We start from the raw sequence: 23,810 nt of genomic DNA on the forward strand, positions 1-23,810 counted from the left end.
TATGAACGCACATTCGCATCTTCAAAAGTTTGCAACTTGAAGGTTCGTATGTAGAGGACTTACTGTCCTGCTATGGCAGATGCAAAATAGAATGACACGGCCAACTCTCTCATGGCTCTCCTTAGGAGTGGGTACTTCTCCTGCCCTGTCCAGCATTACTACAGAGTTAGGAGTGGGTACTTCTTCTGCCCTGTCTGGCAATACTACAGAGTTAGGGGTGTTGGAGGGTAATTATCCTCATCCTTGATCTGGATTGTAGGGCTGAGCTTATTACTTTAATAATTATTATCATTTCATTTTTTAAAAATGCAGCTTTAAGTTGAAAGCCAATGGACGTTTTTGCCGTTTAGCTGTCTAGATACTTAAGGGTTTGTGTAAGGAATTAAAAAAATATGTGTCCATGTCTTCTAAGTAACTCAAATTCTCACTTGTAATTCTTCACTGTCATCTATTTCTGCATTTTAAGCATAAATAATGTGTTGACTTTCATTAATTACAAAGCGTTATCAGTGTGTCTTCATTTTTGTTCACACCTTATATATGAATGTTAGAAAATGAATTATTCCTTTACACAAACATGATGTACATGAAATAATTACTTTAAAATATTTTAAATTCTGGATGATGATAACGTATAATATTAAACTATTTTTCAATGCAAAAAAAAAAATGTGTCCATAAGTTACGCAACCACTGTGATTTTTTTCTTTCTCTCTCTCTCTTTTTATCCCCTCTTCTGGTGCCTGTATTTCAGCCCTTTAGAAACTGGATCCTCTGCCTTTATTTCAAGCTTCATTTGGTCCTGCTGTTTAATTCACACCTGATGCCCTCCGAGTGATTTCTCTGAGAACCAGCCGGCTGCACCACACTGGCAGGGAGGTTTCCGACGGAAAAGGAGCAGCAGGGAACCGATGAACAGTGTCAGAAACATTTTTTTATAAATATAGCTAATGATCACCATTTTAATAAAAACACCAGGGGAACTAGAGACAAAAAGAGTGATACTGAACAATGTTTAGAGACCAAGCTTTCTTCAACGTACCAGCTGATGTTTACCTTTGTCGTTTTACAATTCCCACCAATCAATGAAATGAAAAACCTGCTCGTTTTAAAACAGCCTGAGAGTACACCAATAATCTACGTTCTCGATTGATTTATTTTTGCCAAATGAAAGTGTTATTGCCTACAGAATGAGTCTTGTCTTGGGCGGTGGGGACCAGATACCTATCCTTGTCAGGCTCTCAACTTTCAAAAGAGGAAAGGGAAGGGGTCCCCTGCCCAGCTCAAGGGATTTGACCTCACTCATCACCCATCTTTATGGGGCAGTAACTCACCTTGGGCCTCACTCCAGGTAGCTGCCTGAATCTTAGCAATACTTAGAGAAAACTCAGCCGGGGCAAACACCCTTATGGAGGCTTGTTTGAAGACCATGTAGTCTAGCCAACCCCGGAAACCATCTAAGAGTTATTTGTGTATTAAGCAAAAGGCATATGTTCATATCATAGTCTTTAAGACAGTCTTTCTAGTTAAACTGCCCTTTTCCAGGATGGGTTAAAGAAGATTCCATAAAATAGTTGTTGACTGCACTGCTTCACTCCCAAGCCCCCTCTTTTTCTTGTTAGCCATCCGCCTCTCTGAACTGTTTGAGTCAATTCAGTTTGCTTTGAACACTTTTATAAACACCAGCATATGGACCGGGTACTGTGGACGTGGTCCATACCTCTTTACACAGACCTGAGGAAGGACCCATTCGGTGGTCTCATCCAGCAGACCAAGTTATTTGCTTGTTCCTATGGTGCTGAACCTGTTACTTCTTTGTGTAAGCTACTTAGAAAGCTGGTCCACAAATTTGTGGACCATTTCCCAAACACACCGGACCTCGGGGCATGCCAGCTTCCCTCTCATCTCTCCCTTTGTCAGGTTTCTCTCACGTACTCTTTTAGCAGTTGGATTTTTCTAGCGGTTGGGTTTTTCCAGTGTCCCCGCTGGCTCTGGCCATTGCCTCCTGTGGGAGATTAATGAAACCAGGTGGAAAGTCACTGATTTGTGACATGTAAGTTAGGAATCTGGCCAAAATGAAAAATAGAATCTTTGACCCTTCCAGCCTGTTTACATTTAACCACACACGTATGCTCTTTGAAAGCTATAATTAGGTCCAGGCAGTGGCGCACTCCATTAGTTACAGAGTTCCATTTCTGAAAGAGGGGTGATCATCTACCGTTAAATTCTGAGGTAAATAGAGAAACTGAACCAAAAGAGGTCACTAAGTAGTTCCAGAGTTTTTGAAAAAAGCTTTATAACTAGAGGTTACCCTGTAAAATGTCAAAAATAAACTATCGTGCTGGGTTTTTTCTTTTTCCTTTTTATTCTCCAAACAAAAAGACTGCATTTAACCTGCCCAAAGGATCAATCACTGGGTAAAAACCAAGAGTTGGGACAAGACCGACAACGAAACACCTCTTAGGAATCCAGAGGTTCTGCCGTATAAAGCAACATGTACTGGTTTTCTAGATGAGTGAGCATTAGAAGCGATTAGGTTTAAAAGAAAGAAAACACTCAATGGGTTTTCTTATATTCTTGTCCGTGTAGATAACTAGATCTAGGATTCAAGAAACTTAATCTTGGGTAAATAATTTTCAATTCGCAAATCAATTTTTAACATGTCATAATAAGGGTCACCAGATATAGTGTCCGTTTTTAGTCGACATTCAGCCGATCCCGGCGTGCTCACCTTTGCTCTCCACATTAGCCAGAGCTTAAAAACATCAACGTGACGTCCGCACTGTAAGGCCTTATCTCCGGTGTCGTAGGACAGGTCGTAGTGTTTATCTTGCTGAAAGAGGTAGGAGGCATGCATCTGGTTGCAACTCTGCATCAATCCCTAGAAGAGAAGAGAAAACTTAGGAAACTCTACTGACTTTATTAGGTATTCTATTAGACTTACATTGTGATGGAAATTATTAAGAAAAAAAAATAAAAGAAAGAGGCACTGAATATTCTGGAGAAAGAATCAAATGAGAAAAAAAATGAGGCCAATAACTGGATAGGATGGGCTGTTGTGATAGGTCAAGTCTATAGAATAAATGGCTAAGGGTCAGAGGTTAACAACAGGGCATATATGTAATTTTACTCTCCTTTTTAAGAGAAGGTGTTTATCTTTTTTTAAATTTGTTGATTATTTTACTTAAGCTTTACAATACCCTTTATTGTGGCTGCTTACTAATAATTCCCATCTTACAGATGAGACTGAATCTCAAAAACTTTATGTAAGCTGCTCTGTAAATTACACCTAGACATGGAACAGTTGGGATGTAAATCCAGGTCAGGCGAATTTCAGTGAGAAGGCATTTATTTTTAAAAAAATCAGTCAGAGTATAATGTTCATTGGGAGAATATCCTGATGTCCTGGTTTTGTTGTAAGCAAACTATTTTGGAAACTCTTTGGTTTTGTAAAATATTATTGATGTGATCCTTCTACTGTTTCGTTCATATTTAGTTCAAGTACTTTATCATTTAGCTATAAGGGTTTGAGTTCTTTATGGATATCATAGTTTTTAAGACAGTTCATTGCTATCGTTTCTATAAGCTAAAACCTAAAAAAATAAAGACATTGCTACTCTGGGGTCTTCAACACGGAATCTTTCGGATGTTACGCTCCTCTCTCAAGAGTGGTTAAAGCTTGCGCACCATGTTTTCATACTCATTTGCTAATGGTAGTTACAGTAGAAAGTTTCATTGTCAATTACCATTAATTTGCCCTTGCACCACATACGAGCTTACTATGGAAAATGGGTGGCAAAGTGATCGAACTATTCCAAAGACCAGTGAATGAATCATGTTCTCTGATTAAAACAGCATCGCTAGTCTCCTCACCACATTGCAATTTGTCTCGAACCACAGGAAGCCTTTGACGCTTTGGTTATCCACAGTGTGATTGTGATTTTACAGAAACTTTGGCATTTACTTTTTTCTTTCATGACTCACGACAAGAGAAGAAAAGACTAAACTGTGATCACTTCGTTGAAGTTAGAAGTGAGAGCCCTTTTTAAAAGTTCTCCAAACTAAAACAGAATGCAACTAAAATTTGATCCAGGTCCTGAAAGACCAGACCGAGTGTCCAGATGGTAGACAACAGAACTGGGCTCAGTCTTGTAGTTTGGCCTTCTTATTCAGTGGAATTCATTAAGTAATTTTTTCTTGAGACTAGTAGAAATTCAATACAATGTAATTGTAATAGAGCAGTAGAATGACATTGAATTGGACTCGAAGACCAATGAGACTGAAAATTGCAATTGGTGCATCTATTTTGTTTCACGGTCACAGAAACTTAGCACCATTTTCCCCCAGCCATGCAAGCTCATGCTTAGGTGCCATCAATCCTAAGGGAGACCACTCAGGGAGTGCGGAATGATGGACAGACCAGACCAGCTTCTACTGGGATAGGAAAAGCAACGCAAAGCACATGACCTCTAGAAGGTGGGACAGCACCAGCCTCATTGTACAAAAGGATAAGTAAAAGTCACATAAAGGTGAGACAGTGTCCTGATTCTGAGCCATTATATCCTAAACTATTTAAAATATGTGAATAGCTGCTGGCTGTAAAACAGTTGCCGTCAAAGAAATTCCCCTGGTCAAGTAAACTTTGGAAACTATCATAAATACCTTCTTTTTAGATATTTATAATATATATCAGCAACTGAAGGCTCTGATATGCCCCAAAGTAATGAAACTTGTTTTTAACTCTTTAAGCTAATATATCCCAAGCTTTTTGAAAACCGAGAACTCTCTTAACACAGAGTACTTAATACCATCTTATAGCATTCCTTCCCCTCCCCCCCTTTTTTTTGGCTATACCACAAGGCATGCGGGATCTTAGTTCCCCAAACAGGGATCAAACCCGTGCCCCCTGCAGTGGAAGCACCGAGTCTTAACCACTGGATCTCCAGGGAAGTTCCTATTCCTTCCCCTTCTATCTCTCTGTCCTCTTACTAATAAGTGTTTGCCCAATGTCCATTCAGTCACCTCCCCTGATGATGAATTTATTCCTATATAAGGAATTCATTACCTGTTGGGCAGCTTAATTTTTAGAAAAGCATTCCTTTTATTGATCCCAAGTCAGACTTCAAATCATGGTAATTCTGATTTTACCATCAAAGCTGTACCATCCAGTGTTACTAACCCAGCTCCCTGAAGTGCCAAGCAAAACCGAATCTCTCCCACTTGAGTCATTTATGCTGCAAAGGCTGCCTTCCTCTCAGCTTTTTAAATTAAATTTTTTTTAGATGAAACATCTTTAGTTCCTTCAACCACCTCTCCTCCGTGTTAACTAATGTTCCTCACTGTTCGAGCTCTAGCTTGATGGGGTTCCCTATACGATTTGACACTAACCTAAGCAAACCACTCCAGGTGTGGTTTAACCAAAGGACAGTGGGGAACTGCCACCTCCCTCATCCTGAAGCTCCACCTCTTTTATCCCATTACTATTTTTTGAATGGTATTTCTCTCTTGACCCACCGTTGACCCTGCAGAGTACAACCTAATGTCCTATGTCTTTTTCACAAGTACAAAAATTTAGCCATTCATGGAACACGCCTGTCTCATCTCGTCAAAATACAACCATCCTATATGTGGACAGAAAAGCAGGTCCTTACAATTATCCTAATTAACAATCTCCCCTTTTTGTGGATGCGGCTCACTGTTCCAGCCTGTAAAATCATGCTGGTTTTGTCACTGCACACATTTACTCTATACAACCCCACCTATGGACCGGGCCACGAGTCAGGAAAGACATACCTCTTCCCTAACCAGGAGAGCAGAGCACTGCAAAGGGACGCCCATCATCTTATGTGGATTCCACGTCACAGAGTTGGCCCTAAAGGAAAGAAGTCACGTTAAGAGGGTGGCACCCGTGACGGGCACAGAGGACCCTGTGATGGGCAACAGGGCTCGAGGTTCTTGGCACTGTTGCTCAGACTCCAGCATGGCATTAATTTACAAAACGAGAAGTGGACTCTTCAATCTACAACTTTTTCTTTGCCTGCGGAGACAGTAGGTGAGGGCTAGTATCTCCATTCAGCCCCCATGGTGCTCTGAGAGCCTCTCGGAGTGACTGGGGATCATCCAGTCCAGGGTCCCTCCCGTGGTCACCACGGAGCAGGGCTCCAGGCAGGGGCCCTCATGTGCCTCCAGTGTCCCTGCTTCTGACCCAACAGCCCTGCCCTGGAGCTCAGAGCAATGGCTCATTCCACAGCTGAACTCTGTTCTTTTCCCAACCTAGTTCCTCCTTCTTCCCATTCAGTCAATTACCAAATGTCTCAAATGTGTCCTTTCGTAACAGCTTCTAGCTCATCCCCTGCTTCCATCTCTTGTCTCATGCAGAGATATCCTTCTGGACCGCGGGGGAGATGAGCTACGGCTCCTACAGCAGCTTTCAATCTATTGTGTCCCAACATACTTGATAAATAGAATGCTCTCCCATCAATAATAGCGATTCTCAGCTCAGGGGTTTACGGTATTTGAAAAGCCTAAACCATAGTCCTGGTACAGAGTCCTTTAATAATAATAATTATTATTATTTTAATCTGGATATATTGTCTTAACTGATGCTTGGTTTCCCTTTCATCCTCCATCCGGTACCATAGTGATTTTTCTAGCTCTGTTTACGGCCCTCTCCTCTTTCCTTCTGCCTCTGGCCTAAATTCCAAACTGCGGGGTATGGTTCACGGTGTCCACACAGGTGACCCCAGGCCACGGGGCCCGTCTTGAGTCCTGTCAGTTTGCCGTACCGCTTTCCATCACACCAGAGTATGTTCTGTTCTCAGAAAATTCTATTCTCATGCTCCTGGGTCTCCTAGGGCTGTTTCCTCTTCCTAGAATGTCATCTCCCGTTGCTTCACGTGGTTAAATGCCACTTATTCTTTAAGGCCGATCAAGTATTGTCTCTGCAGCCTTCTTCAACTTCCCGCTGTGCTCTTTCAACCCGTCCTCCTCCAGCTCCCGGGAAAGCAGCTGCTCACTTCACAAGAGTCTCGGCGCGTGTCTTCTGAGAGACAGAGAATCCTTGAGGAAGAGCCTCAGGAACGCGACCTTGACATAAACAGACTCACAGGAGGAAGGAGAGTGGTAGGACCGTCCGTGGCAGCTGTCTCCAGGGCACTGCGTGTTGCCGGCCCTCTCCTGGCCGAGCGGCAGACTCCTGGCGCTCCAGGTGTGAGAACCTTGGGAAGAAATGAGATGCTGGGAAAGATCCCATTCATCTAGCTGATGAATGGCGGTCATCACTGGCCAGTCAGAGAACACTTACTGGCCTGGGGATCTTATGTGAATGGATGAATAGTCCAGCTCATTGTCTGGTCTTCCTTTAGCTTTGACACTGGCTGTCAGATGTGTTGGAATCAGGGAAAGAAGCAAAGGCAGTTCATGGCCAGATGGCTACACCCCTGCACGGTGGACTAAAAGACGTCAGGAATAATAATTAAAAAAAAAAAAAACACCTGATATTGAAAAGCTCCTTCCAGGAAAACTTCTCCTTGCTCTTTAGAATGACCCCGGAGTCAAGAAACCTGGGCTCTGAGCAGTAGGAAAATAGTGGTTAAGGGAGGGGAGCTCGAGTTTGTATTCAGCTTCTATCACTTCCTGGCTGTGCAACCTTGAGCAGGTTACTTAACCTCTCTGTGCCTCGATTTCCTTGTCTCTCAAAGGAGAATAATAGTAAATTGTTTGGATAAAGGGCTTATAACTGTGTCCAACACACAGTAAACATCAAATAAGGTTGGCTCTTGCTACTGATTTCAACTCTATCATTCACGAGCTTTGTGACACTGGGCACACATACACTGTCATTCTGTACATTCTATAATAGTCTATAGCTAGATGCCTGATCCTGATGAAACGCAGCTTTCTCAGTAATGGCACCTGATGGAGAAGAAAATAGCTGTTCTCCACGGCTCTGACTGAGGGTGTTTATTTCTCTGCAGCGGCCCATTTGTCTTTCTAGGCTAGAAGCTGCCAAGACTCACACCGACCGGTCACTGAATTCTCTCAGAGGGGCTGCCTCATAAAGGTGCAAAAAGATGCACAGAGTGATTCAAAGACAGGGCATTCGTTTACTGGAGAAATGTTAGCCATTTGGGAAAAACAGCCTCGGGTTCATTTCAAAATGTTTTGCCCTGGGATTCAGTCCTCTGTGATTTTCCCTAAGTTGGAGAGAGCTGAGCCCCCTAGGGCCGTTCTGAGACATATCCCAGTGCCCTCATTGGCCCCTCAAACTCAGAAGATCCCAAGTGAACTCGTTAACTTGCTCCCTCCTCATCCTTCAGATCTTTTCTCTCTCCTCTATCCCGGACCTCGATTCCTCACACCAGTTTCCTCCCAAGCGTCCAGCTCCCAAACCTTAGTGTTTTGGTTTCATTCTCTTTTATTCCCTCTACTGATATCACCCCTTGCAGTTTTTTTTTTTTAATTCTGTATAAAGCACTTTATTCTGTAGTACTTTGGTGCTAGATTGTGTGTGTGTGTGTATGTGTGTGTGTGTGTGTGTGTGTGTATGAGAACCATTTGGAAAATTTTCAGTATTCACACGCTAACTACATTTATTATGTATTTACTATTGACAGGCACTGCTCTAACTGATTCAGATGGATTCATTTATCTAATCCACACAACAGTAACCCTGTGAGGTACATACTGTTATTGTACCAGTTTTAAGGATGGAGAGACACCTTGCCCAAGGGTACACAACCAGCAAGTGGGATTCAAGCCATTGCCTGTCTACACAGGGTCCTTGCTCTAACCATGACCTAATGCCACAGGTATTCACTCAAAACCCTGGAGAGTCTGCAATGTTTCCTTGGGATGTGACTGGTATATGCATGTTGAAAAAGTTCCCCAGGCAGTTTTGATATACTCCCAGAATGATGGTGGTAGACTCTTGATGCAAAACACCTTTGAGAAAGGTGTTTTATATGCAACAAGCTAAAGCTAGCTCAATCAAAGACGTATGCAAAAAAAAATGTCCCTCACACTTTTCAACATGATATACAAAACTGTAAAATCTGTCAAAGAGGAAACTCTCTGAAATTTCCTAAAATATTAGAAAGTACAGCAAGGCAAAAAAAAAAAAAAAAAAGCATTAGATGCAAATCGTGCTTCAGCATTTGTAACACCTGGTGTTCTTAGTGTAACTGGAGTGCGACTTTTCTGTATACACACACAAGATATTTCAGAAGCAAGTGAAGGAAGCAGAAGCTGCGGTTCTTTAAATTACACTGAAGAGCAGGTCTCTGATAATGCATCCTGCTCCTGATAAGGCACCTCTCCTGGGTTCATCTCCTCCTCTCCCTCGCTGCTGCCGCGGCGGCTCTGGTTCCCACCCTCAGCATCTCTCCCCTCCGCTACCTCCTGCACCTGGACCTCTGTGATGCCCAGTAGCTTCTAGCCAGTCCTGGCCTCCTTCTCCTCTTGAATCCAGAGGAGGCTTTCCAAAGCGCAGCTAATGCCACTCCTCTCCTCGGACCCGCACTATGGCTGCTACAGCAGGGCCTCTCCAGGTTTTCTCCCCAGCCCGAGAAACAGAACGCTCTCCATGCGTAACAGTGGCTCACACAGCAGTGGTGCTCGGCTCAGGGATTTACGGTGATCTGGACTTGGCTCTGCGGCCAGGCCCTCCGCTGACACTCACTGGGCAGGACTTCTTTTGGACCCTCCACCAGCTCCCTGGTCACTGCCATGAATCCGTCTCAGTCTCCAAGCAGACCTGTCTGAACTTTCGCCAAGGATCCTCTCAAACCTCCGTGCCCCTGGTCTTCACCTTCACGCCCTTCTTCCGCTTCTGCCTGATGAGGCTTCAGTGCCCACCCCCGGGGGCAGGCTTCCTCTCCTCTAATAACCCTGGTGAGAAGGAATGATCCGTCTCTTGAGCCTTTAATTCCTCTGCCTTGAATTGTAATCCATGGTTGACTGCAGTCTCCCTACTAGATTCTAAACCCTTTGAACATAGGCTTCGTGTCGTATTTGACTTTGTGCCCGCGCTGTGCCTTGTGATGTGGCTTGCCTGTGACAGAGGTCCGGTAACTGAGTTTCAGGAGTGGGAGTGAGAGTAATAATTGGTAACTCGGCAGAATCTGTGCTGGAACCTTCAGCTTGGCCAGAAAGTCTTGAGAGTGGACCACAACAATGGGCTCTTCCAGGTACACAGCAGCCTGCTGCCAGGAGGGATTAGAGAAGGGTCCCTTACAGTGCCCAGAAACAGCCCTTACAGTGCCCAGAGACATGCTCTGGAGTGCCAGGGCTCCCGGCACCCTCTCAGCCACAGCACCCCTAAAGCGCTTGACAGCGTTATCGGGGAAGAAAGGTGCTCTCTGAGAACTGGGTTGGTTCTCGAAGGGGATGCCAGGCTGGTCTCCGGGTGCCTGTGCCACTTTGTTATGAGGACGGTACTCTGGGATCCCTGGGACCACTGGTCCACCTCTGGATTTGGGGACAGGAATCGACCACAGATTTCCTCCACTTTAGAGAGAGTCCTAGTGCTTGGAAAAACGTAACATCTCAAGTGAGGCAAATTTCTTTCCTAAACGTGTGTCCATGCACATTACGGCCAGGGCTGTCCCGTGGCCTTACAATCTTATTCACCAAAGAAAGTGTGCCTCTTGCTGATGAGTCACTGAGATGGATTCTCTCAGATCGATGGATGGCTGAGGGGGTTCGGCTCAAACCCCCCGACCCAGGATTGAACTCGTGCCCCCTGCAGTGGAAGCTCGGAGTCCTAATCACTGGACCGCCAGGGAAGTCCCAACAGTCCCTCATTTTTAAAAAAGACTTCCTGTTTGGCTATTCCACTTAGTAGATTTACTTACAACACAGTTTCAAGACTTGTGGCAATTAGAGAGGACGCTATGTCCCATGACGAATGTTCTAAGCTTTGCTCTCCAAAGTCTTTAGTCTTCAGGACAAAAGCACATGGGTTTTTATCTTTCCAAGGCCCAGGGTAGGTGAGTTAGTGAGCTTTCAGGTCGTCATTGGTGGAGGGTGCCCCACGCTGGCCATCAGCACTTGGAGTCACAGCTGGCGTGAAAGGTACGGTAGTAACAGCCTCTCACTTTCTGGGCTGCTCAACTTAAAGGGACTCAAAGACGAGAAGGTTCCGTGTCCAGGCCACTTCTCTGGAGAGCACGTCAATTGAATTCTTGTTCTGATCCTCTGAACAGGCACCTTCTGAATGGTTCTCTCTTCTTCATTCTCTCTCACTGTTTAGCTCACTGCCTCGTCCTTGAGCTTCTGGTTTCAGGCGGATCTTCGTGAAAAAAGGAATTCAGCCCAATGGACCAGAAGCAGAGACCTAGAGCTGGCTGCCTCTGGGAAGGGGCCGTGCCTGTCCTCATCCACTCACACCGGAACTGGCACCTGCAGTCAGAGGGCAGGCCGCAGACTCTGAGACACAACCCTGCTGACCTGGGCCTGGGCTGGCCTGTCCAGCCTTCTTTCCGCTCAGGCGGCGGAGTGCCCCAGACTGTGCCTCTGCCCTCCTTCCGCGCCCATGGCTTCTCTCCGTGTGGGTGGGCCTGGATGTCACACAGCACGCCCTGCCATTCGTTCTGGCCCAGCTGCCCTTTCTGCCCAGTGCTCCCAGACGCTTCTGAGCTCCAGCAGCCTCTCTTCTCGCCTCGGGACAGAAATCGTGCCAAGATGTCCAGAGGCAGAGCCAGTGGGCGACTCTTCCTGGGCAGCACCTGGCTACTGGGCAGGGCACAGTGGGCAATGGGCAGCCCTGGATGAATCCAGGCTTTCTCAGTTGCCCGGAGTGTCAGAGCTCACCACTATCCTTGACCTGCCATGTTGTGATGGGAGAACCAGGAACTCTGAGGTCCCTCTGCACGTGGGCCAGAACTAAAGGCTGAGGCTGATTTTGCATTCTGGAATTCTTTTCCTTTTTCCTCTGGCCCTGAGTAGGCTTTACGCTAATCAAAAATGATTTCCTTTGTATTTGGCAGCTTTTCTCAATGGTCTACTGCTTAGTCTCTGAATAAAAGGTGCTTTGCAGCATCAAACGGAGCTACACCAGAAAAATTATTATGGGGATGAAACTATCAGATGATGTTATCACAAGCAGGTTTCACTTTAAGTAAAGGGGCCATGTTAAACCCCAAACTCCTCTTTCAATGCTGATAAATTACAATGTGCTTATTTGCTTCACAAAATTATTTACTGGTTTCTTTAAAGCAGTGGATATTATCCTCTCATGAAACATGAAAGCTATATATCTCCCTAGAAAACAGTGGACGGCCTGAAGTTTTAAACAGTTTTGGTAGTTGGTTCAGAGATCCCAGGAAGGTCATTCCTGAGTCCTCTGGCCAACCATGGAGGCCAGTTAGGAATCTCTATGTTTGAGAAACATTCCTCTTGGGTCACTTGGTATGGGATTTAATTTCTTCGTTGTCTGCACATAATATTCATGCATACATGAGCACATAAGGCACACAGGCACTGCACAGAATGGGCTCATCTGTACACCAACAGTTCTTGGAAATTGGGTGTAATTTGCTTTTCACATTCAGCTTTCACACTTTACATTGTTAACAAGAAAAATGTGTGTACCTCTCCACGCCGCTCAGTTTCCACTTGTGTTTCCGGGACATCAGTAATCCCCCACCCCAAGCTGCCTGGAAAAGGGAGAGCATACAAAAAAAAAGACAGTGTTTTTCATTGCCTGGATTTCTAGAGTTTGGTGTCTTCTGGAACGGCAAGCATTGAGTAGGGTGAAAGGTACAGCCTCAACCCCCGGTAAATTGGAAATTGGCCACTAGACTTCCAAAGGTTAAATTGGGGGGCTATTCTAAGGTCTCAGGCTCCACCTCAGATTTCTATGGATGTAAGGAGCCAAACATTTCCTCAGTCTGCATGAGAAGGAGAAAGATCCTCCCCCAACCCATCACCACCACTCAGTCTTAGTGAAGCTCATAACCTCAGAACTAGAAACCCTAGTATCTCCACAGTTTAGAGTAGATAAGATGGGCTGGGACCCTTTAAACTGCTTTCAAGTTGCAAGAAAAACTCTTTTTGACAAGTTTGCATGATTCCAGGGGAAGGAGACAGCTTCACAAGCTTATTTTACTGATGTGTAATTTTGGATAAGATAAACCAAAAGCCAAAACAAAACTAACAGCCAAAAAAAAAAAAAAAGCAAGCAGGCAAGATTTGTACCAATCAGTTGAGCAATTAGAATGTGCCCCTTTAAAAATTTGTACTCAAGTTTGAAGATTTGAATTGGTGTAATGATCTCCCTCAAAGATAAGATGTAAAGATGGAGATTCATTGGAAAATGTTAACATTCTTTGGGTGTAAAAATAACCCTGGGATAATTTTAAAGAAAAAAACTGGGTATAACTGCATTCTTTTCTTTGTTGTAATTTCAGTCCTTTTACACTTTGAAAAATTATCGAATTTTCCAAATGTGTAATATTTTAAGGTTTTTTTCTGGTTTAATTATAGAATTATAAACAGTAAGGATAATGAGTGGTAAACTTGATATGTTTCAAAGAAAGCTAATACAACTGGTTGAAAGATCTCCTACTTCTATTTTAAGTAGAAATTCTGGAGGAGAGCCTACTGCATCTGTTGGCTCGGGACACACATTGTTGCTTTTAAGTGAGGTTTCATAGGCTCTCCAGTTCCAAGACCCAGGTCACTGATGGTACTTGGGTCTTCCCACCTTTTCTCAGTGTCTTCATGTGTGAAATAAAGGGGTCTCTGGTAGGCTAAAGAACAACTCACACTGTGAATCAGGGAAGGAAAAGAAGACTGGAAACTGCGATGCAGGATAACTCTGGGGTAATGGAAATTTACCTAACTTAGCCTCTGGAGGTTTTCTGCTCATTAAGAAAGAGGAATTAATTTGGTCTGAATGCTTACTATAAAGCCAAATGATCTACTCAATAACAGTCTACTCTATAACATAAGCCTCTTGCACCAGAATGTAAATCAACTTATGCTTCCTTCCTGGAGAAAGTCTCACAATGGAAAACACATCAGCTGAACCAAGCATTGTGCTTAGAGATGATTGGGCGCTGATTCCTTATCTCACGGTGGGTCCTAAACAGTTTGCAGACGGCAGCTGATCTCGGAGCCACACTTGGAGTCATACCAGTCTAAACTTTAATCCCTTTAATCCGTCCTTCTAAAAGTTGACATTTCTTTTCATTTGGAAATGTCTTGATGGGTGCATCGCCATTATTTTTTGGTGTGACTAACCCTGCAGTCAAAACATCTCATACATAGTTTATCTTACTAGCTGACCAAGATAAGAAATTGGAAATTTGGATTCATATTTCCTAGCAAGTTGTCAAGTCCGCTTTCCTCTTTGATTATACTAGTCTCTGACTTGAGCTGAAGTTTTTCATCCATTGGATTTCCTATATAAATGCAACTCCTAGTTACTCTTTGAATCATTCTCATAGGGAAGTAAGCTTTGCATGTGTGTGACTGTGTGTGTGTGAACATAGGCCATATTCCTCCTTGGACATTGTAGTCCAATGAATTGAGAACTAAGTGCCCAGCTCAGGTCCTGGTCATAGAAATAAGAATATTATCCTGTTGGGAAAGTTAAGGCATAATCAGCCTCAGACCGCTTCCAGCGAATGTTATGTACTGTGTGAGTTGTGTACTACTTTGTCTCTGCAATTTTTAAAAGCTTAACTATCACCATCCTGAAAATAAACTCCCAAAGTAAAAAAAATAGAGAGAATACATTTCATTCCATGAGCTCCAGGTGAAAAATGTGCAAGGACATTTTAGTGGCACTCCCTATGGGATACTTACATCCACATGCATCCAGATCTTATACTTTTTGCAAATGTCAGCAACAGCTAACAGGGGATCGAACGCTCCATACACGGTGGTCCCAGCCGTGGCACTCACAAGGAAAGGGACAAATCCCTGCGCAAATGAGAGAGCCCCAAATAATGTAAAATGAGGGGTCAAAGGATTCTTTTAAAAAGCTGACAAAAAAAAAAAACAGTGGACATTCTCCTCCTATCATACACGTCTGCATTTTTGGAACCGTCAGGAGGGTTAACGACACCTTGGAGCCTAGTAGGAATGATGTTCGTTTTCCAGGGTCTAGGTTCTCCAGGCCATTCTGTTGGCCCTGCCAGTTGCCTTATGAGAACAGACATTCTGGTTCTCAGAAGAGGCTACATTGGACTCAGAGGTGAGTAAGCTTAGTGGTGTCCACAAGTTATTGATATATTCCAGGGAGAATTTCTGCCCTTCCCTACCCCACCCCCGCTTACTTTTCTAATCTTCCTTTTTCATAACAGGGCCTCTGAACGTAATAAATCTTCCAGAGTGAGCAGTCAAGAGGACAAAGGGAAGGAACTCTGACCAGCCCATTATTCCTATTTGGAGTCTTAGAGGAGAGGATTCACTTGGGGCTAAACAGTAAGCCATGACTTTTATCTGTCTAAGTTGGCTCAGTCTGTCTGGCCGTGGCTAAATGAAAATTGATAGAAATAATAGGCCACTGCTGAAAGACGGCCGAAGAATGCCTCAAATTCATGATGGAACCTGACGTTACAGAGTCAGTCTTTAGGTGGCAGCAAAGGTTTATGTGACTAGAAGTAGTTCCAGTACCAGAACAAGGGGAAAGGATACGGCTGCCACTTTGTAGGCGGGAAAAGGGCATGAAAATTAATAATTATTCCTGAGATCCTAATAGTACAATTTGTGTGTTATGTCGTTGAACTAGGAACTGTAGATTAGATCTACTAAAAGCTCTGGCCTGTGAACCATCCAGGGATGTAAATGACTTCCTAGAGCTTTGTAGGAATTTTCAGCAGGTCTTCAGAAATTGTCACTTCTAAAAAAAAGTACTGAATTGCTTCCTGAAAAATAAGGTGTTTGAAGGGCCAACACATCAGCATGTGTCTAGGCAGGAAATACTGGCCCTTTTCAAATAACCACACACAGTAACTCCCATATGCTAGATTAGCTTCCTGGGATTTTCTGCTTGTGAATACAGTCTTTCCAATGTGTCTGTTTAATGCCAATCCTCATCATATGGGAAGAAAAATCCTTTGGAAACTGTTACAGTATCACTGTGTGCGGTATTTATTCAGTAACTTAGACTTTTTCAAAGCAGAGCCTATCACTCAGAGAAATAAGTAATGACAATGCAAAATTCCATATTCTCTTTTAAAAATAAAACAAAAATGTGTTCTCTACCGGATGGAAACAGAAATACATACCGTCAGCTTGTTATGGGCTGGATAAATCTCCCTTCAAAAACTTACTTTTTGTTTGGCTTCAAGGATCCTTCTTTCAAGATCAGATGGGATCATTTTCCCCCTGAAAGGAAAATAAGTATATCAAGTTTGCTTTGAATAATTTCCTTTGTTGCCTTTACAAGGAGCCGCAGGAGGGTAGAAGTCCAACCTTAAATCAATGATAATAATGACCAGTTAGAACAACTGCTTGGTTGTTTCCAGAAAGAAAGGCATTTCCTCCCTGAATAATGCTGGACTGTAATTTCTGACACGTTTAGGAGAGGCCCGACCTCACTGTCCGCATGTCTGTCCACTCTGCACAGAGCCTGCTTTTTAGGTCATTTCTTAATTTGATTAAAACAAACCTGCTTTGGAGCAAGACTTTTGGCACTGAAAGCAGAGTTCAGAAAAAGATTTGCATTCCAAATCTTCCAATGAATGGACCTGCCATTGCACATAGAGATGAGACGCCAAGAAGAGAAAATCCGCTCTGAATCATTTGGATGAAAATATTGTCAAAAGCTACCTAATTACATTCCAAGGGCTAAAAGCACAAAGCAGGCCAAGAACTCATGGACCCAAATGTCAAACAGGCAGACAGGCAATGGAGAAAGAAACATCCTTTCATCTCTGAAATGTTTCTTGCCTAAAATAGAAACCCAGATAGTACTTTGTTTACTATAAAACCTCGTTATTATAATAGTCAAAGGAGTTGATCTCTACAAGAAGTTAGATGTGTCTAGATGTGTGATCTTAGTCAAGTTACTGAATTTCCCTGTGCGTATTATTATGAGCCCTGGAACATAGTGATAATAATATTACTTATGGAGTTATGAGGCTTAAATGAGTTAATAAATGCACAAAATTTTTTTAAAGCGCTTGGCATATGGGAAGTATTCCATAAATGTTAGCTTTCATTGTTGAGATTGCCATTATGCGTTATGACATTCCTACCCCAAGATTTTGGGGAAAAAAACCAGGCAAAGGACAGAGTAGCTGCATGTTACTGGAGGCTGTGAACTATTCTTTTTTTTTTTTTTTTTTTTTTTTAAAGATTTATTTATTTAATTGATTGATTGGTTGCTATATTGGGTCTTCGTTTCTGTGCCAGGGCCTTCTCCAGTTGCGGCAAGCGGGGGCCACTCTTCATCGCGGTGCGCCGGCCTCTCAGCATCGCGGCCTCTCTTGTTGCGGAGCACAGGCTCCAGACGCGCAGGCTCAGTAGTTGTGGCTCACGGGCCCAGTCGCTCCGCGGCATGTGGGATCTTCCCAGACCAGGGCTCGAACCCGTGTCCCCTGCATTCGCAGGCAGACTCCCAACCACTGCGCCACCAGGGAAGCCCCTAACCTTGCTCCTTTTAATAAAAATAATTTGGGCACAGTGAGTAGGTAAGTTATATTTTCTACAATTTTCATTTCAGGCTAACAAAGAAGGTATTACATAATAGTTGGCATATAAAGCAGACATTGGGTCTGAAAGCATGGAGAACCACTGAGTTTTTTGAGGCTCTTTTCCAAAGAAAGGCAGTTAAAATGCAATTACCTGGCAATGGCAATGGACACATCACCAGTGATTAGTCAGTTGGGCTGCAATGGAACAAAGGGCATTAAATTTGGTGCTGAGGGTATGACTCTAATTCAGAGCAGCCCACCTTTGGGGAACTTCTGTGAGATGGGCCTCTGAAGGAGGGACAGAGGGAATGGAAGGGCAGGCTTTGCAGGAGGGCCGGGGTCGGGGGAAGGGCTCTGGAGGCCCTTTCATGCCCTACGTGTCTCCCTATACTTCACAGCTTGGCTTGGGAGCGTCCCTCAAAGCTGTGATTTTTCAGCCTCTCCTAGATCTGGCTGTGCTAAGACACCTTGCTCCACCGTGATAAAAACAAAAAGTTCAAATTTCAGAGGACATTCAGGTCTTATATTTACCTTTTACATCAAGTTTTAAGTGCATTAAAATTGCCGTAGTATTTTTGTAGGCAAACATAAAAACTGAGAGAGAGAATTCTCAGAAATTGTTTGCAAGTCCCAAATGTTACCTAGTCTACCACAACTAACCTTCTCTGCCTTGGAGAGTTTTGGGGAGACTGGCCTGACAATCGCTATTTGCTCACTAATCACATCTGGATACTTTGTGAAGCCCAGGCAGTAAGACCTCATGGAGAAGTCACACATTAGGGGACATCAGAATTGCGAGGGGCTCTAGACCTCTTTCTAGTCTAATTGTCTCATTTTTCAAATGAGGAAACAGGAAGAGAGAGTCACCTGTGTGACAGCCCAGGATCAGGTAAAGGCTGGCTTTACCTAGAAAGAAAATGCCGAGCTTCCAGAACAAACTCAAAGGGCCAAACATATAGGAAACGTCTTTAGAAAGGTTATTGCCTTTTAAGGTAAGATAAATCCCTTGAGATAACATCTGACTTTCATGGATTGGAGGTGTCATTCAGACCTGCCGGGAAAGCAGTAACGAACATACACTCTGCCCCATTTCCGTATCAGGGCAGGGAGAACGGACAGCCGTGTCAAATAAGCAAGTCCAAGTGTTCGCTTCTCGCAGAGTGGAAAGCTCTGGATGGGCTCTTAACAGGCAGGCTCCAGACTTTGCCAGGCGTTCGGCCGTCCAAGCCCGTATTTGTTTTGTCCGCTTAGGAACCCAGAGCGTGGCACACTGTGGGTGGCAGATCGACATCTGTTGGAGGTATGTGAGTAGAAGGAAAAAGTTTCACCCTAGGATTATATTAATATGTTCACTTTACCTTAGAGACTGACCAGACAGCTAGTATGGGGGCCCCCTGGAGACAAAACTTTTCATCTCTCCAGTTAGAATTGGATGAATTACTTTAGAACAATGGTTTGTAAAATTTAGCATGCATAAAAGTCATCTGTGTATGTCTTTAAAATGTATATTCCTTGGCCCTGCTCTTAGGGATTTTGATTCAGGAGGTCAGGTATAGGGCCCAGGAATCAATTCATTCTACAAATTAATTTATTGAGGCTTCATTATGTGCCAAACACTGTTAGGGGTATGGGGCACCAGGGTAAACAGGCCAGCTTTTACTCTCCAGGGCTTACACGCTAACAAGGGAGACAAACAGTGACAAGTAAATAGACAAACACGCATAGCAATCTGTGTTTCTAGGAGATGGTGACACAGGCAGACCTAGGTCCACGTGTTGAGAAACACTGCTTTAGAAATGGAAGTTTTAGCCTGGTAGGTATTTCAATAATTGTGTAACAGACTAGCCAAGCACTTTCCACAGGACCTAGGGTTTTGAGCCATCACAGCTATAGGGCAGCGAACAGAAGGAGGTCCAGAAGTGGCATTGTGCATCCCCGCCTGCCCACGTGCTGTGGAGGGAGAGAGAGCGGGGTGACACCCAGCAGGCTGCTCTGAGGATTAGAAGCTGTCTGGCAGTCCTGGCTTTTCCAGACAAGCATGTCTTGGTGCAGGGCAGCTTTGGATGACAGCTGTTGCATCACATATGTCTGGTCTAGAGGTATTTCCATAGCAAAAATGCATATCTCTTATGCTTACCCATGCAGCCTTTAAGTGCCCAATTAAGCTGTGACTGATGCTTTGCGATGCTCTCTCTGTTAGCTGTTAGTGTTTAAGCAAGGACTGCCATTAAAGTGAGGACTGTTGAACCAGACTGCTGTTTCGGGTGCGGCTGTTTGGCACTGAGATTCTTGATCTTTTGATAGTCTTTAAAAATTCACATGATGCTCTCGCTGTCACGTATACGGAAGTCAGAACCTTACATTGTACACGTGAAACTTTTATAAATATGATAAACCAATGCTACCTCCATAAATTAAAAAGAAAGGAAATTAAAAAAGATTCAAGTGATGCTCTAGGGTCAGATAACTTCATGAAGTTGCCTGGGCAAAATCCCACACTGCCAGCTAGAGCTGCCAGCTGGAAGAACCTTCTCTTTGTGGAAAGAAGCAAAGGGCACAGATTACCCCGTGTGCGGACTTTGGACCCAGATGCATGGCTATCTTCCCGTGGCTCTGATGGGAAAAACGATCTTACCAAAAGAAGCACGTTACTGGGGAATGTAGATCTCTGGGCAGGCATCCAAATGGTCACAAATCGGGTGCCTGAGCCTTTGGTGATCCTGCTCCTTGGCCCTGCTGAACTATAATAATTCTACCAACCTTTCCTAAGTGCGTAGAGCTGGGCTCTGTTCACAGAGATTTGTGTGCAAAGAAGAAAGGACATGTGATCCTTCGCGTTAGAAATTGACTAACGTTACAACCACTGTTAATAGCAGCAGCCCCGGCAGTGATAACGAGTTACCAGTTTTAGAAGCAGTCCCTGCACTATGCCTTACTCCTGATCTTTGCCACTCATGCCAACCCCGCAAGAGAATTTTTACTGTCCTTACTCTGCAGATAAGGAAACTAAGGCTCATCGAAGCAGACGGATGTGGCTAAAAGCTTGGAATGTGGAGATAGTAACCAGGTTTCCGCTCCAGACCCTATGCTACTTGTGTGTATTTGAAGAATTCAGCTCCTCTGTTTACTCATTTATAAATTGATATTACTAGTACCTCCCTCACAAGGTTTACATGAGGATTGAATGATACAGTAAATATCAAACACTGCAAAGCACTAAGTATAAAACTCTGCCTAGCATATAGTAACCAGTCAAAACATGTTAGTCTCATTGTTATTACTAGTAGTACTAGCACTGTGTGACTTGCAGGGTGCCACACAGTTACTAGGGGCAGATTTCAAACTTAGAGCTGTATTCTGACATCAGATCTCGGGGTTCTCAGTGCTGCACAATAAATGTCTTCCGAAGCATTTATGGGGTTTATAAAAAAATGCCTACTACCCTGACTTAACAAGAAACCTTTCAGGTTGAGTCCTAGAATTGTAATGATGTAGGTAATATTTCCACTGTGGTCTTCTGGAAGCCCCCTGGACTGAGTAGTTCCTTGATCCCAGTTCTTATTGCTGTTAGTACTGAGTAGTAAAATAAGAAAAACATAGATCCTTCCGCTAAAACTTATCACTCTGTCATCCCCAGATGATATTGTTCTACGCAGCCCCCAAAGGCTACAGGAGTAACAGAAAACTGCTAGTTTTTTGTTTTTGTTTTTTAACTAGTCAGTGCTTTAGCAAGACTATTTCTTTAACATTGATTGTAATGTAGATTAAGCAAGGGGAAATCATGGACTGAAGTGAATTTTCAAATTGCCTGGACCGCGTGGTGACTTGACAATTTGCGTGGATTGACTTGGAAAAAAAATGTTGCAGGAATTATAGGGTAAAACATTCTCGGGGACTACCTTGGGGAAAAGAGCTCCATGTGTGTCCACACGGCTGCTACCCATGTGATAACTTATCCTAGGAAGGGCTCGTAAGATAAAATGATAAATAGTAGTCAAAACAGATCATTCAGGAAGTACTGGCATTACAAAACCAAGCCTTTTGCAAAAAAAATTTTACCATAATTATAAACAGTGAACTTCCTTGGTCCCTTTAAAATAGAGTTTGATTCGGGAAAAGAACTTGAACTATAATAATGAACTGTAGTTTTCTCCTTTAAGATTTGTCTTCCAATATGCACAATGGGACCCCTTGGCATTACGGTCAGGATATGGGAACAGGATATTTTTGGTGATTTTTGTGTCTAATTCTAGTAATTAAAAGAATTTGAAAAAGAATAGATACATGTATATGTATAACTGAATCACTTTGCTGTACACCTGAAACTATCACATCATAGTTAATCAACTATACAAAAAAAAAAATTTACATTTTCCAAAAGCACTGACTTACACTTACCCCCTATAGTGATGGGCAACTGAGGACTCCAACCATGATGTAGTAAAGAGTTATTTTCATATGAAAATATGAAACCTTATCGCTGCCACTAGGAATTAACACTGGGGCTGAGTGGGAAGTAGATGACGAGGGAAAGTGTGTGGGCAGGAAGGGATGCTGGCGATCTCTCATCACCCCACCTCCTCCCCAAACTGCCATTCCTCTTCCCTGGACATGTTGGTACAGAGAAGAAAAGGATCATGATAAGAAGTTCAAAAGACTTCCCTGGCGGTCCAGTGGTTAAGACTCCGCGCTTCCAATGCAGGGGGCGCGGGTTCGATCCCTGGTCAGGGAACTAAGATCCCATGTACCTTGTAGCATGGCCAAAAAAAAAAAAAAGAAGTTCAATTTACCATGTAAGAAGCCATGCTTGGCTATTCTAAATAACTTTCGAGTCAAAGAGGAAATCAAAACTGCACTTACAGAACATTAAAAATTAATGACATGGGAATAGGACATATAAAAATATGAGAAGCACCCTAAATCATTCTCAGAGGAAAATGTTTAGCCTGACATGCTTTTAAAATTAAGTAACAGGGAATTAAAAATAACTAAACATATTTCATTCAGGAAGCTAGGAAAATAACAACAAACAATGTAGGCAGAAAGGATGAGAAAAGATTTTTCAGTGATTTAGAAACTTTATAAAGTAGACCAAATTAATAAATTCAAAAGCTCATGCATTGAAAAGATCAATGAATATACAAATATCTGATTAGTCTAATAAAAAAGAGAGAAAATATAACATTTGAAATGAGAAAGAAGGTTATAAAGGTATTTTAATATTACAAAATAATTCTATGTAGAGCCTTATGAGTTTTAAAGAAATGGGAACCTGGAAAAATAATTCTAAGGTACAAATGGATGAAAAAAAATTGAAGAGAGGAATATTAACATGTGCTAAGAATGGAGAAGACGAGGGGGACCTTCAAGATGGCAGAGGAGTAAGACGTGGAGATCACCTTCCTCCCCACAGATACATCAAAAATGCATCTACCTGTGGAACAACTCATACAGAACACCTACTGAATGCTGGCAGAAGACCTCAGACTTCCCAAAAGGCAAGAAACTCCCCATGTACCTGGGTAGGGCAAAAGAAAAAAGGAAAACAGAGAAAAAGGAATAGGGACGGGACCTGCCCCTCAGGGAGGGAGCTGTGAAGGAGGAAAAGTTTCCACACACTAGGAAGCCCCTTCACTGGTGGAGACAGGGGGGTGAGCGGGGGTGGGGAAGCTTTGGAGCCACGGAGGAGAGCGCAGCAGCAACAGGGGTGCAGAGGGCAAAGCGGAGAGACTCCCGAACAGAGGATCGGTGCTGACCAGCACTCACCAGCCCGAGAGGCTTGTCTGCTCACCCGCCGGGGCGGGCAGGGGCTGGGAGCTGAGGCTCAGGCTTCGGAGGTCAGATCCCACGGAGAGGACTGGGCTTGGCTGCGTGAACACAGCCTGAAGGGGGCTAGTGCACCACAGCTAGCCAGGGGGGAGTCCAGGAAAAAGTCTGGACCTGCCTAAGAGGCAAGAGACCATTGTTTCAGGGTGTGCAAGGAGAGGGGATTCAGAGCACCGCCTAAATGAGCTCCAGAGATGGGCACGAGCCGCAGCTATCAGCGTGGACACCAGAGACGGGCATGAAATGCTAAGGCTGCTGCTGCCGCCTCCAAGAAGCCTGTGTGCGAGCACAGGTCACTCTCCACACAGCCCCACCCGGGAGCCTGTGCAGCCCGCC

At 43.7% G+C, this 23,810-nt stretch overlaps 1 protein-coding gene across 1 annotated transcript in view; it reads right to left on the minus strand.

Annotated features, from left to right (window-relative positions):
* Window positions 1-23,810, minus strand: part of GAD2 (glutamate decarboxylase 2) — a 70,773-nt gene that overhangs the window by 14,710 nt on the left and 32,253 nt on the right. Inside the window, exons 9-13 of the mRNA XM_059915292.1 lie at window positions 16,284-16,338; window positions 14,812-14,928; window positions 12,592-12,656; window positions 5,794-5,872; window positions 2,732-2,881 (exon numbers count right to left, since the gene is read on the minus strand). Of these exons, the coding sequence (XP_059771275.1) occupies window positions 2,732-2,881; window positions 5,794-5,872; window positions 12,592-12,656; window positions 14,812-14,928; window positions 16,284-16,338 (466 nt within the window). The remainder of the gene's footprint in view (window positions 1-2,731; window positions 2,882-5,793; window positions 5,873-12,591; window positions 12,657-14,811; window positions 14,929-16,283; window positions 16,339-23,810) is intronic.

This window comes from Balaenoptera ricei, chromosome 2 (assembly GCF_028023285.1).
Source record: "Balaenoptera ricei isolate mBalRic1 chromosome 2, mBalRic1.hap2, whole genome shotgun sequence".
In the NCBI taxonomy this organism is placed as follows: Eukaryota; Metazoa; Chordata; class Mammalia; order Artiodactyla; family Balaenopteridae; genus Balaenoptera; species Balaenoptera ricei.